Genomic DNA, 15,252 nt, shown 5'->3' on the forward strand with positions numbered 1-15,252 from the left:
GCCCCAGACTCGGTAACTGGACTCACAAGGAACCCGATAGCCGACTCTAGTTGCAACAGCCTCCGTAATACCCCATTCTCCGCTCTTGAGGCAGGTTCCGATCCTAGGATCCTACAAGGAGGATTTTCATAACTGTATATTCATTCCAATGCAAGCATACCCAAGATCACAACAAGTAAATCTCAAAAATAACAAAGGGACACATTACAAAATCCACTATAAATTTGAACTTTACAAGTACATAGCAGAAAAGAAATACATCTGATAACAAAAGAAGAAGGGAGAAGATCTACAAGTTGGGGATCCTCGGCTCAAGTCTAATCCAACCGCTGCTGCTACGATGCTAACCTAGGATCTTGTAACACCCCGAATTTTCGTTAATTTGAAATTTTCAAAAATCCTTAAATTTTCTTTTTTTGTAACTAGCCACGTCATCACTTACTGACCCTCGACACTCCAGATGGGCTTATAGGCAGTTGGTACTGATAAAAAATTGTACAAATAGGATTAATTGACCGTAGAAGACCAACGAATCTGCCTAATCACTTAAACATCGAGCTTAGCCTCGGAATTTGTTCACGTAGGGTCCAATTCTAGCCGACCTATCACTAACTAATTGAGATGACCGTAACTAAATAAAGACATGCCAAAAGTTGTGACAATTAAGGGTCGGATCTTAATTAACAAACCAAACTGAGTCAGTATCCTTTTAGCCTAAGAACCGACGGTTTAGAGTGATTATAATCGAATCTTCATTTCCACTAGTTGTGAATAGGTTACACTATAAACTTAGCTAATCCAAACCCTAATAATTGCACACAAGAAATCTTAATACCTAATTCATTCCAGAAATGCCTCAATTTCCTGAACAAGCTCTAGACCGCTCGTTAGTGGGCCACTAGTTCTAAAATTATAGGACTACGTCCGTCCTGCTGGGCTTGACAACTATCGCAAGAATCAAGACTAGATAGTGTCAAAAAATATACAACATGAGTCATGAGTAAGTGTGTGGGAAACACGAATACCTTTAGAAAATGAACCAAAACTTAAGCGAATTGGGCCATTCACTCTTATGTAAAATTGAGGATTTCAGACCGTCAGTTTCTGACCAAACTTCACCCATTGGAAAAGAAAATTTTCTTGCACATATCCGTATAACTGTGGCCCCGATTGAATAAGTATGACCATTGATTTGACACAGGTCCTCCACGATTGATCGGCTTATCCAATCACACCAAAATCATGTCTTGGCATAGATCCATTGTCAGGGAACGCACCCTATGATGTAGGTGAGTAGTGGGCCTCCCTATGAGCCCTGTTCGTAAAAAACAGTCGCCTAAAGGGTATAAACTATGTGTATAGTGTCCTTGGGGCCATTTGCATTACTTCTGGGCTTATGAATAGCCCTTATTTCACCCCACCACTCTAATATACGAATTTCATCAAACCCTAAGGGAGAGAGGAGAGAAAAGAAGAGAAAAGAGGAAAGAGAGAAGGGAGATCTTGGGAGTTCGTTGCAGGAATCCTCTCCCATGATTCCATGCACCAAATCGCATCCCCGTCGTGCTACCGAATCTCTTTCGGTTACTATTTTGGGTAAGAAAACCTAACCCTAATGTCATTGAAGAGATCCAGGTTGATTGTTCATCAAACTAGCTAACCTATTTCGTCATTTAGGTGCCCGACGTTCCATTCTCGAAAACGTAGAGTTTGGACCGAGTCCGAATCGAGCATCCCGACGAAAGGTGCAAACTATAAACGCTTAGGTTGCGGTTATCAAGGCTTTTATGTTAACTAATGATTTATGTCTAACTTGATTACTGCCATATTGTCTTAGATACACCGATTTCTGTATGAAATGTATACATGAACTATGATGAGTAAAAGATGCATTCCATGTGTTTGTTGAAATGTTTGAATGAGCATTTGAATATGATTTGTGCTTGCCATGGTTACTGATCTAGGATTAATCATTGTCATATGCACGTTGATCTCTCTGTATAAGGAATTGCTAAAATATATGTTGTGACTAACGTAGTCTATATATTTTGTGAAGTGTAGTCAAGTGTTTGACGAATTGTCTGAATGAGAATTATTGATGACTTGTATTTATTACAAGTATTAAGATAGGATTCTTAATTGCCTTATACATTTATATAGTTTCTTTCAAGTAATCATATTTGCCTCTACGTAATTTATGGATAAAATGCAAGTGTTTGGTAACATGATCAATGTGTTCAATGAAATGTTCAAATGAGGAATTTATTTGGATTGTTTGTCAAATACTGAAATGATTATCACATGTGTTTATTTACTGCATCTGAGTAAGATTGGGATTGCAACATAGCCCAGGCAATCGGTAACAGTCCCTGTTCGGGTGGCCGAATTAGTCTCACCACATTGGGTAGACTCGATGAATCCGGTCGCACAACGATTGTTGACAGTGGTTAGGCCATGAGGGGTGCTTATGCATTCCATGTTGATTAAGTCAGCATGTGCCCATACCAATCAAACATTCCTAACAAACCTATTGGCCTATTGTGTGTTTACCATGTATGAACACTACTGCTTGAATCTAAGGTACCCCTCACCAATGTAAAGGCCCACTTTAACCATGGTATCATGATGCGCTAAGACTCATGAGCTGAGCATGGTGGTATGGGACACCGTGTTGGAGCTGTCAGCTTACGTTGGGGTGACAAGCCTCCCCGTAGTATCTAGTGAGCAACTAAGACTCATGAGCCGTGCATGGTGGTATAGAACACCGTGCTCGTGCTATCGGCCTACGCTGAGGTGACGAGCCTCCCCGTAGTGACCGCGAGTATAAACTTTTGAATTTACCTATCGATTGCTTTTCATTAGGAGTGATGACCCTACAACTTGCCTATCGTATGTGCTTAACTAGGAGTGATGAACGTATATGGATCCTTCGGTTCGGGTCAATGATATAAAGAGAAGCACCCTAGCTTCCCAAATCTGTTGTATGAATAAGCTTAATTAATTACTTAGCCAACATGACCATGCATCGCACTGCATTAATTAGGATGTGCTTTAAAGGTGATGAAGTTGCATCGGAGGCAGTGATGTCATATGCAAAATAGGTTGTCGAAGTTACTTGTAAAGGAGCTTTGATGTGAGAGCATACATCATTACTTCCACTCCATTCCTGAATTAAAAAGATTAGTTAGGAAGTGATTGTTTTGTTGCCTTATCATTACTACTTGATTGACTTGATAACATGTTAACTTTTGTCTTATAGTACCACTAAGTTGGCTACTCATTCTCACTCTGGGATGGTGTTTTAAGACACCAACCAGACTCTGGTTTAGATGTAGGTGCTGATGAAGTCTACGCAATGGAGCAGGACTTTATGGATGAGGAGGAGGGGTTCTCCTACTTTCAGCTCTTGGGTAGGTCAATGTAGACCTCGTGCCGATGCGCAGAGACCACTAGGATTTCTGGCGTAGTTGGACACTTTACTTTTCCATATTTTGTCATTTTGAAACAATTCATGTATATATTAAACCCGGTTATGTACTCATACTCTGGAGGTTTGTGAAACACCCACATGTTTAAATATATATATTTCAAACTTCCGCTTGCCTAATTTAATTATATCCGGAGTATGCTATGTTGTTTTAGTATAATCTCACTCATGCTTAACTCATTAATATGGACGAAATCTGAACATCATCATCCATACTGCATAAGTGATGTTCTGAATCTCGGGAGTAGAGCTTTGTTCGACCCTCGAAATTCAGGGCGTTAAAGATCTCTTGCATGCATCAATCGTGCATAAGCTTATAGAAAGCTTAGAGGATGGTGAAGGTATTTGACAATGGTGCACAGAAGAATAATAGGAGATACAGAAGGGAAACATGATCAATGACAATATCACTAGCCTTATCGAGGCTTATCATGAATACAATGTAATGAGTACTGGGCGCCATACCAAGGCGATGCATAAAGGGGGCTTATGTAGCCGATGCAAATGTGATGTGAAGTGATGCCAGTGCTTATATCCAATCCACATGTCAAGTGCATTTCCATCATAAGGAATTCACTGGGGTCAAGTACACTACTAGATGACTGCCGCTCTCCAGACCCGCACAGTCAAACAAGCGTAAGAGACTTCACTACCAGCCTGAGGACAGCCAATCACCAAAAAGGCTCGACAGCAGCGGACCCATTTACGAGCTGGTTAGACTCAGCCTCGCAGTGCCTCCTTATATCAGGCGGGTAAGGCCACACCCCTACCTAACAGACTACATGACAATGGGAGTCGCGGCCTAACGGTGTAAGGCCCTCGTGCACTCATAATTTTCACTCGGTCATGGCGTTGGGGCAGATCTTTGGTACTACGGAAGTTTTGAGAATTTCACCTATGGGCATCCTATGCACCCTATATGCTCAAGTAACATTTTCAGTGTCCACAAACGGCCATCCACGAATACACTTATGGAGGCAGGGCCTTGATGAAGCAAGGGCAACAATATCCATGAGATGTGATGCCAGATGCATGTATCACGTATACCAATCATGAACTAGCTCAAAGCACACAATGTGCACAAGAAGGGAAACTCCATCCCTTTATCATGTCAACCTAATGACCACACACTCAATGCAATCCAATCACTCAACGATGCATATGGGTTATGAGAGTGTACCGTACGGTGATGATGACTTAGAATATACTCCTCCTTCCCAAGGCAGGAATCAAGTCTAGATACTTAGACAATTAAACCTTAGGAAGAAACCTCTAGTGGCGGCCCAATACTTTGGGATAGCCCACAAGCTAAGATGGCCATAAAAGCCCAAGGAAGTAGCGGCACCAACAAGGGTCCAAGGTGGGTCTTCAACCACCTATAACAACCCTATAGGACCTACCTTAGGGCCACCAAAGAGGACATCCAACCTCAACTGGGTCCCAAGAGGTAGCCCGCTACTACTCGAGCAAATCGAGGCACAAGGCCTAAAACAATCCATGGGCCTCGGGGGCAATACTCATGGCCCAATTTAGTAGGCAATATAGTGGGTCCATGAGCAAGGGTCGGGCCTAACCATAAAGATTACAAGCCCATACATTGTGGTGGGCCTAATGGGCAGCCCGGTATTCCAAACATATAGGCAAATTCTTATGTTTGAAACAAGTGAGTTGGGCCTCACATCTTGGCCTAAGTATGGGGTTAATTTAATGGGCAACCAAAGGGCCAACTACTTGGGTATTTTGGCCCATAAACCCGTCACAGTAGCATGGTAAATATAGGCCCAAAGGTCTAATGGGCCTATCAAGAAAGTTCCAGCCCAAAAAGGGCTAAATAGTCCAACAATTTGCTAGAAATATGGACCCAATAAAACCCAACTGGGGTGGGCCTCAAATGTGCACTAATTAAGCCCAAAACCTAACTGGAAATAGGGCAAGATATGTATAAAATATCCCCAAATTTGGTGGGCCATACTGCCCCAGAACATGCATTTATGGGCAACCACTTTGGGCCTAATGCTGAAATTTCAGCCCATCCACCATCTGAGCTTGTTGAAAATTCAACAATAATTAATTTATATAATTATTTTGATCCCTGGTAACTCACACATGTCACAGAGGGTCCCACCAGATGAAAGGAGTGCATAAAACACATAAATCACGTCCAGCAGCAGCCCAATGGGCCTGGGCGTCCTATGGTGGACGGTCCAAGGGGCTGAGACGACCCCCCTTAAACACATCAAAGTGGGTCCCACATGTGGGCGTCCCACATGGGAGATGGGCCACACACATTGGTCCACAATGTGGAGGATGGCGTGGATAAAACATACATCATAGTGGGCCTTAGGAGGGTGGACGGTCAGCCCATGGCTGGACGCCAGCCCTGCTAGAACGTCCAGCTATGGGTTGTCATTCTAGTAACCATACTTCATTTTTCTGAGGTGAAAGTGGTGGCCCACACCCCCAAGATGGGCCCCAACATGATGGGCCACAAGATGGGCTATTAGGGAGGTCATAAACCCAATCAAATCATGAAGGAATTTCATGAACAGCAAGGTAGGAATTAAAATTCTGCAGGATAAAAAAAAATAAATTTGTTGTCCTAACAGTGTTCACCCAATAAGGTGAGCCCAAACTTTGTCGAGGAGGGGAGGGATGAATGTTTAATATTTTTTCCGTAAAATACAGCAAGGTGGAGTCCACAAAAGTGGCCCACCCCTCAAAAAATTAAACTAAAATTTGTGTTTTCCCTTCATTCTATAGGGTTGGACGGTCCAGCAAGGTGGACCGTCCACTCCTATGGGTCTACCCTTTTGGGTGCTTTTGTATGGATCGATGGAGGTGTGGTCCATCACACTTCAAGGTGGGGTCTACTCCTTTAAAAGGCACTCCACAACAAGAAGAAAAAGAGTGGAAATCATGGATGAATCCCATACCAAACATCAACTACAACAACCCATACAAACAGTCTAAAATTTCTGGACAGCCATATATGGCTGGACATACCAGCCCATATCTAAAACTATCAATCAAATCAAGGGTTGTGTGGCCTTCCTTAGTGGGCCCTATAAATGTCCAGATCAAGGCCTCAACCCAAAACACTTGCATGCATCAAATAAGGCAGCAATTGGGACACCCAAAATCATGAAATGGGTGGTAAGGACGTCCCACCATTGCTGGATTTTCTGGACGTCGCAGGCCCACCAAGTGGGCCACACATATCATTATTCAAAAATAAGAGAAAAGAGAGAGAATGATAGTCCGACCATAGGGAAAGGGCTCCGCCACTAATGAGCCCTCCCAAGAACAATCACACACATACACTTTCATTGGTTTGTATTTACAACATGAAACTAGCACATGCATGGCCTATAATCATAATGGATGGTTGGGATGCCATCCCAACATGATGTTAAGGTTTAGATAACCTTAGAATGATTTAGATCATGAGATACATCATGATGGGGTCCATGGAGAATGGCCCAATCATGGAACAATACATGCATATAGGATGGGCCAAGGGCCACATCCAAGGGATCAAATGAGATCCCCACCATGGATTGGTGGGTCCCACATGTTCCAGACTAGAAGAAATAAGTGGATCAAGAGAGAGAAGAGAAATCAGCAAGTTGTAGGCACCCACCTTCAAATCAAGCTCTCAATCTTTCACACAAGTTAGATCTTGGACCACGGAAGAAAGATTTAATGGCTAGGATGAATTTCTAAGGGTGGGATTGAGGGATTTTGAAGCTTCAAGGGGCTGGAGTAATGGAGGAATGTGGGACGTTTGGGAGAGGAATTGCTAGAATGAAGAAAATGAGAAGGAGGGAGAGAGATAAAGAGAGAGAGAGAGAGAGAGAGAGAGAGAGAGCGATGATTTGTTTTGTAAGAAAATAATGATTACCTAGGGAGGAGAAATCAAAGTTGTAGGGTAGGGTAGGTTTGGGTGGTGTCTGTGGGGCAGGTAGTGTAAGCTATGAAGTTTTTAGGTGGTGTGTGGTGTTGTATTAGAACTTATGTCAAAAAGGGAGTGGGGCCACATGCACTACTCCCAAGTGGGCCACATGATCAAGATCAAGGGCCATAAAATGAAACGTACATAACTTATGATCTATACATTGGATGGACGCACAAGACGCATCACCAGAACCGCAACGACGATGTGAACAATATTGCATAGGTTTTGGGCCGATCCGAGTCAGGTCAATGTGACCGAACTTAAGGATGACAATATACACTATCCGAGGGTCGCGGGTCACCGGGATTTCACCGGTAAGACCGCGGGACCAAGAGAAATGAAATGCATACCTACATACACACATGCACACATAGGAACTTGGGTCAGGTCTTATAGTATGTGAGTCTCATAAGTGATTATTATATCCTTATTACTCTACATGTTAAGTTGTAAGGTTGTGATGAGCTAACGTTACTTTAGTGTGAATTCTCAAGTCCATGTGCACAAATTTAGTTGTGTTCGAAGCACATTGGGAAATTGAGATTATGTCACATATATAGGTTAGAGGAAGATCATAGATAATCACAAAGTTGTAATAATGCACAAGAAACTTATTTAATGAGTCAGATTGAATTAACGGTTGAATTTTAATGTGAACTGTTTTAGAAAAATATTTACATCGTATTGTATTATTTTTTCAACGAGCTTTGATCGATCAAGTTCACAAAGAAAAATCATTCTATCTTAAAAGTAAACAAGTTTGCATCATGTGCATATGCATATATGGAATTAAACATGCCCGATTGAGTGTGATTGGAGAGCATAGGTGATGTTTCCTTATTAAGAGGAACTGTGGTGCTTCAATAAACCTTGTTACCACCATAACATGAAAATATTACAATTTGTCTCTAATTATAATTGCTTCACGATAATCCTATACATTTTGATTTAAGATACTTCCCTCTCCTCTTAAGCCCCAACTTTAAAAAAATTCATTATTTCCTAAAAATCTCAGTTCTCAAAATCTAAAGATCCTCTAATGTATATAGTGATCTCTTCCCCCTGTTGTTTTCAAATCCACATCTCATGTGGGATTTCCTTCATTTCCGTGCTTTTTTCTTTTATGCAAAGAAAAAAACTATCATAGTTGTGTATTATAAGTAATTTTATTCTTAAAATTTTCAATTTTGCATATTTTTTTTACATTTTCATTTATACATTTAGTGTGCATAATGTGACCTACCATGGAATCTCCACTCTTAACATGAACAAGCTTCTTGTCTCACAATAGGAGCCCATGACAAGATATGCAAAACAAATAAAAATATTAAAAATATCAAACCATGTATACCATAGTAAGTTCCATCTCTAGTCCACTCTGGCCATTCTTCATTTTGTGGCCTATAACATTATCTTTCCAATAATGAAAACAGAGCTGAACACGAGTCGAGTTAGCTTAAACCGACTCGATTGAGCTCGATTTGACTCGACTCGCAGACTAGTTCAGGTTAATCCGAGCGCCTAAACTTATAACTTGAAAAAAATTGAGTCGAGTCGAGCTGGGTTAAGCTCGAATTGAATTGACTCAATTCGAAACCAAGCTCGAACCCGACTCGAACCTGACTCGCTCAAATTATACACACACACACACACATTATATATATACACTATATATATAATATATTAAAAAGTTAAAGTTAAAACCTAAATCTATCCTACCCGACCTCCTCCCTTTTCTTTTTTCCTTTTACCTTACCCGAGCAGCAAGTCGACGGCAACCCCACCTCTCTCTCATCCTTTGATTTCTTTTTACTTCAATCATTCTCTTTAAGGATTAAGGAGGTATGTTTGAATCCATTGGCATGTATATCTATGTGGTTGTGCTTGGTTTGCGCCGGGTTGGGTCAGGGTTAGGCCGGGATGATAAGGGGGTTGGTTTGGTTGTGTCAGGTTGGGTTGTGTTGGGTTGGGTCAGGGTTGGTCGGTTGAGTTGTGTTGGGTTATGATGGTCAATGGGTTCTTGGGTTGTGTCAGGTTAGGTTTGGGTTGGGTTGCGTCAGGTTGGATTAGGGTTGAGTTGTGTCGAGTTGCGTCAGGGTTGGGTTGTGATGGTCAAGGGGATGCTTGAGTTTTTCAGATTGGGTTAGGTTTGGATTGTGTCGAGTTGGGTCATGGTTGGGTTGGGCTGATTACTTGAATTATTTGAATTACTTGAACTACTTAAATTAAGAAATTTCAAGCTTGTTAGTTGATTACTTAAATAATTATCTATATTAGTTGATTACTTGAATTGAGAAATTCTAGATTTGTGTAGACTTGTAGTTGATTTCTTAAATTTGATTTATGCTTAATTTAGGTATTCAACTACAAATCGTACATTAAATATATGATTTGTAGTTGTATACTTTAATTAAACACAAATCAATTAGATTTAAAGTGACCACACTTAGCACTTGACATAATTGACGTATGAATTTAATAATCTACTTACCCATTTAAGAATTCATATACAATAAATTATATTTAAATCAATTATTTGTTTGATATTATATATATATATGAATTTTTAAATTGTCCAAATTGGACAGTTTGGTAATATATTATGTACCTAATGTTTCTTTCACAATTTATATGGAGTTTGAGATTTGGTACATCAACCCAATTTATTCCCCGAATATATTGTTCTTAACCATAACTACTTTCCCTCTGTAAATAACAGATAATGGTGATGACACTCAAACATTATAAAATTTTTACATATATTTGGAGAAGTATGAGATGATGCTACTAAATTTTCGACTCGGATGTAAATTGTGTGAGTGGAGTACATAATATATTATTAAATAAGAAAAAAACTAAAATTAAATTGTAGGATACATTAGAAAATGTCCACTTACAAATCACAAATTACAATGACACCTTTCAACTTTGCATACCTTATGTGTGTTTTTTTATCTTCATATTTAAAGATGGCCAGTGAGGAAATTCCTATTACCCTTGGTGCTAGTGTATCTACTAAATTCCCTATAATTATTGATGTCCAAGGAGATAAGGAAACTTAAATTCAACTATATCTAATAAATGTAAAAAAAAAAACAAGATCACCAGTTTGTGACAATTTTGAAGAGGTTGAGGTAAAAGAGGGTGTGAACTGTGTTACCAAGGTTAAATGTAAGCATTGCAATTCAACCTTTGCAAAGCATTTTAGGGTATCAAATTCACATTATTGCAGACACGGTATTAATTGTGCTAAGAGCCCAAAAATCTCATGTTCAGGCCAACAATTACTCTCATTTGCCTTATCTAGAGGAAGTGACTCGTAAGCTACTCTCATCACTCATAAGTTAAAAAAAGACAAATTGAAAGAATAATTTGAAAGAATAGTTATTGTTGAGGAGAAACCATTTAGGTTTATAAATAATTGAGTTTTTAACGAGTACAACCGATACTTGAATATCAAATTTGAGAAGTGCTTATGGGTCAAGGAAAAAAGAGAATGTATGAAGATGTATATGAATGAGAAGACAAATATGAAAGCCATGTTGTCATATTTCTTAGTTTTATGTATAAGTCTTACTTTAGACTTGTGGATAATGTCCAACTAAAGAAAGGGGTACGTGTCACTAACTGCATATTATGTGGATGTGGATTAGAATTTATCTAAGACAATTTTAAACTTTCGTCACATTCCTCCCCTTCATATCGATTTGGTTATTTCATATTGCATATACAATTGTTTTCAGGAGGGGCATCAAAAGTAGGATATCTTCAATCACATTATATAATGCATCTATAAACGATGGTATGATTATTATTTTTTTTTGTAAAGCAAATTTAAGACAGCCGAGAATCTTTATTTGGGGGGAAAAGATTTTATAGTTCAGATGTTGTGTTCACGTTCTAAATCTAATTATGCAAGATGGGTTAAAAAATAATTAACGGAATGATTGAGAACATAAAAGAGTGTGAAGTATATAAGGGGATCATCATCAAGACTTAGTAGACATAATACTCCAATGTTTGAATGTTGAATCACAAAAAAATATTGAAGTTAAATGTGTGCACGCGTTGGAATTTAACATAAGAAATGTTGGATAAATAGTCGAGTTAAAACTTACATTCCTAGAATTTGCAGTCCGTGAAAAAGCTTATACTTGGTTACCTAATGAAGATGATTAGAGAAGAGTTGAAGATGTTCGTAGTTTTTTTTTGAGTTTACTATGAGTGCATGAAGATATTTTTTGAAAATAAATACCAAACGGCAAATCTATTTCTTCCAAAACTTTGGAAGATTAATGATGTTCTTCAGAAAAGTATCACAATAGGTTCAAATTATATTCAGAATATGACACTAAGCATGCACGTCAAATTTGAAATACACTAAAGTGAATGTCACTTGTTAATTGCTTTACCTGATGTCCTTGATCCTCGCTTCAAAATGTGATTAGTTGGCTATATTTATAAGAACATTTATATGTTTGACAAGGCAGAGTTGAAACATTCAGTGTTCGTGTGGTGATTGAAGAACTGTACTATTATTATGTGGTTAATTCCATCACAACATAGGACACACAACTTGTGCATGAACGTAGTTGTAGTTCGTCTGTTAGTGGTGACAATTTTCTAGATGAGTACTTCTCAGCCTTAGAACAAAATGAAGCAAGTCAACAAACAAACGATTCAGAATTAGATGTATATATCAAGGAGCTAGTCGCGAAGTTCTCCAGCCAAGATTTTGATGTCTTAGATTGATGGAAGACTAGAGCTCGTGAAGAAAAATACACTACACTATCATTGATGTCCCGAGATATTTGATCAATTCCAATTACAATAGTGGTATCAAATTCTGCATTTAGCACCGGTAATTAAGGTGTTCCATAACAGTATCGTTACATTTACGATACGAGGCATAACGACTGTTACGACCCTATAACAGTCACTTTTTTATTGTTTTATTTATTGAAAAAACCCCTAAAAAGTTTGTATCTGCCCCGTAATGTTGATTAAAAAGTATGAAAAACCTATATGTCCCGTAATAGACCATTACAGGGCTATTATGTCCTTTATAGGGGACGTAATGTGCCGTTAATGGCAATTATGAGTATTTTTTTTTTTCCATAACGTCTGTTACGACCGTTATGACCCCGTAATGTGTAACGGTTACTACCGTTACCTTTACGGCCTCGTAACAGCCTTTACTGCAAACCATGCCGGTAGTAGGGTGGTAAACAATTATAGAAACTCTTGCACCCAAAATAATTGAATTACTTGTTTGTACACAAGATTAGTTGCATCCAATTTATGATGGTAATTCATTTGATAAAGAGAATGATGAAGATGATAAGACTGTACCTTCATTTGTACCTTCATCTGTTTAAAGGTGGTTTTTAACTTTTAGCACATCTTGATTTTGTTAGTTTTTATAATTCATATTTTGTTATGTAAGACTTTAATTTCTGTTATTTTTGAAGTGACTTAACATTGACATTTTGAATTTTGAACATGCTATAATTTATTTCTTATAAATTATGTTGGCTTTATGACTTCACATAAAAAAATTAATTCTTTATTAACAAAATGCTTTGTGCAGCCGGCATTTGGGATTACGATACCCAAGTATACTCCCCAACAAATGGAAGAATGAAGATTAAATGTCGTTTGTGTGAAGATAAATTCATGAAAAAAATAAACTGGCTTAGAATACACTTTAATAGTCAGGGGAGGAGATGTAAAACTATGTCCTAATGCTTCGCAGAAAGTACGAATTTTATTCCAAGCTCTTTTGGACTCAAACAAGAAAAAGTCTGCCCCCTCCGCACCAAATTCAACTAACCACAAAAAGTATAATAATAAGCCTATAATAATAAATGAATATTTAGAAAAAGAAAGAGCGCAACGAATTAGTAGAGAAGAACAAGAGGGGAATGTCAAATTAAAAGCTCTGTAAAAAGAATAATTGAAACTTGCCTTCAAGATGTAAGGAAAAGGCGGAGGCATCTACATATCGATGTCTTCCAAGACAACATGATGCTAAGGTAGGGCCGAGCACAGTAAATAAGAAGAGCCATAAAATGTCAAAATTTCTCTCTGAGCTCTTCTCATTTTATAAGAGGTTGGGAACTCCTTATATATCGACTCATAAATAAGTCTTAAAAAAGATAGCTAAATTTATACAAGAACATAATGGTAAAGATTCACTACCTTCTAAATCAGAAAAAGTAAACAATTATTTATAATAAGATAGCACATCCGGATTTACACAATACCTTCTAACGTCGATGAAACTAGAAATGCATCAAGTGGATGGGATGACAAAAGCGATGCTGATATATCCAGCTCAGATGAAGGTGATAAATCTTATCTGTCAGCCAAAAAAGTGCTCCTCATATGGACCATATTGACGAGTTGTTAATAAATGTTGAGTATGTTTAATATTTTGTAGTAACAAACATTCTATGCTATCACTTGTTAACTTATAATAACTTATTATGTTGCCACTACACCTACCTCGGTTCCAACAATCTTGATTTTATCATTTTCATGATTTTATTATGATTTTTAAAACAATATTAAAAAATTTATATAACTTGATCCGGCTCAATCCCTACCCAACTCAGCTTGAACCAACAAGCCAAGGTGAGCTGAAGGGGTAAGCTCAAAGATCGAGTGATTCAAGCTGAAGCAAGATAAAGGAGTGAGCTCAACGACTTAGTCGAGCTAAGCTCGAGCTTGGATAATGGTGGGGTCGAGCTGAGCCGAGTTTGGCCTAACTATACTCAAGTCAACTCGTGTTGAGCTCAAAGTGAAAACAAATCATTAAGATTCTTTTCAGCTTCTAGCCCAAATGCACAGGCGCATCCATAAAATGTCCAATAAGACGGTGAAATCCCGCACTTCTTAATAGGCGGCCAACAAAGGACAGGCTAGAAAATAATAAAATGACCAATAAGATGGCGAAATCCTGCACTTCTCAGTAGGCGGCCAACAGAAAATAATAGTTCCCACTCAACCAATAAAATGGCTAAATATTAAATAGCAGGAATCTTCAAAATTAGAGAAAATTTGGTAGAGTCCCATCATATCAACAATGAGCCTAACTTTACAAACTGAACATCCTATTGTTCTATAAAATCTCGTCCAAGCATTATATCACGCCTCCCCCTAGTAACTCAAAGATTGTTCTTACCATTACTTTATATCTTCTCATTGGAGAGGGAATTCAACTGAACTGTGCCCCCATCACATTTCTGTACTCTAGTTTGAGTGCAAGTTTCAGTGGGTCAAGACACAGGCCGAATGTGCACATCAAATGCGGAATTTTGGCCAATAACTTTTAACTGTCCACCGTTTTAGATGTAACTCACCTGATAACCTGCGCAGCCTTATTTTCTGCTCAGCACATAACTGTAGCTGAGATACCATACACGAGCCACATTGGCACTACTAGTCATGTGAGTAATAGTTGGCAAGAAGAAAAGGAGATTTTTTTTTTTTTTTTCTCAATTTTCTTTTACAGGCTATAAAGCCTCATGTTTCCCGGTCTGCCATATTTATATAAACTTCCTCCTCTCTCAATGACAAAGCACTCACCTATTTGCCCAACACATTTTACAGAAACTTGCCTAGAAACCTATTTAAACCTCCAAGTTAACTTGGGTACATGCAAATAGCCCAGGGAGTGAGTGTGCTCTTCTAAAATCCTCAAAGAGGGAAGTTGTCATGGGATCAAAGACCCCCAGGGTTAACCTCAAGCTAGTTTCCATCTGCCTTAACCCACCTTACCTGCAAATTATAATAAATAAATAAATAA

The 15,252-nt window shown here is 38.6% G+C and overlaps 1 protein-coding gene across 3 annotated transcripts in view; it reads right to left on the minus strand.

The window, feature by feature from the left end:
• Nucleotides 1-14,739: 14,739 nt before the first annotated feature.
• Nucleotides 14,740-15,252, minus strand: part of LOC131248885 (protein TIFY 4B-like) — a 55,488-nt gene continuing 54,975 nt past the window's right edge. For all 3 annotated transcript variants that reach the window (XM_058249391.1, XM_058249389.1, XM_058249388.1), the window contains one exon: nucleotides 14,740-15,224. In XM_058249391.1, coding sequence (XP_058105374.1) covers nucleotides 15,221-15,224 — 4 coding nt within the window. In that variant the 3' untranslated portion in view covers nucleotides 14,740-15,220. The remainder of the gene's footprint in view (nucleotides 15,225-15,252) is intronic.

The sequence above is a fragment of the Magnolia sinica genome, chromosome 6 (genome assembly GCF_029962835.1).
Source record: "Magnolia sinica isolate HGM2019 chromosome 6, MsV1, whole genome shotgun sequence".
In the NCBI taxonomy this organism is placed as follows: domain Eukaryota; kingdom Viridiplantae; phylum Streptophyta; class Magnoliopsida; order Magnoliales; family Magnoliaceae; genus Magnolia; species Magnolia sinica.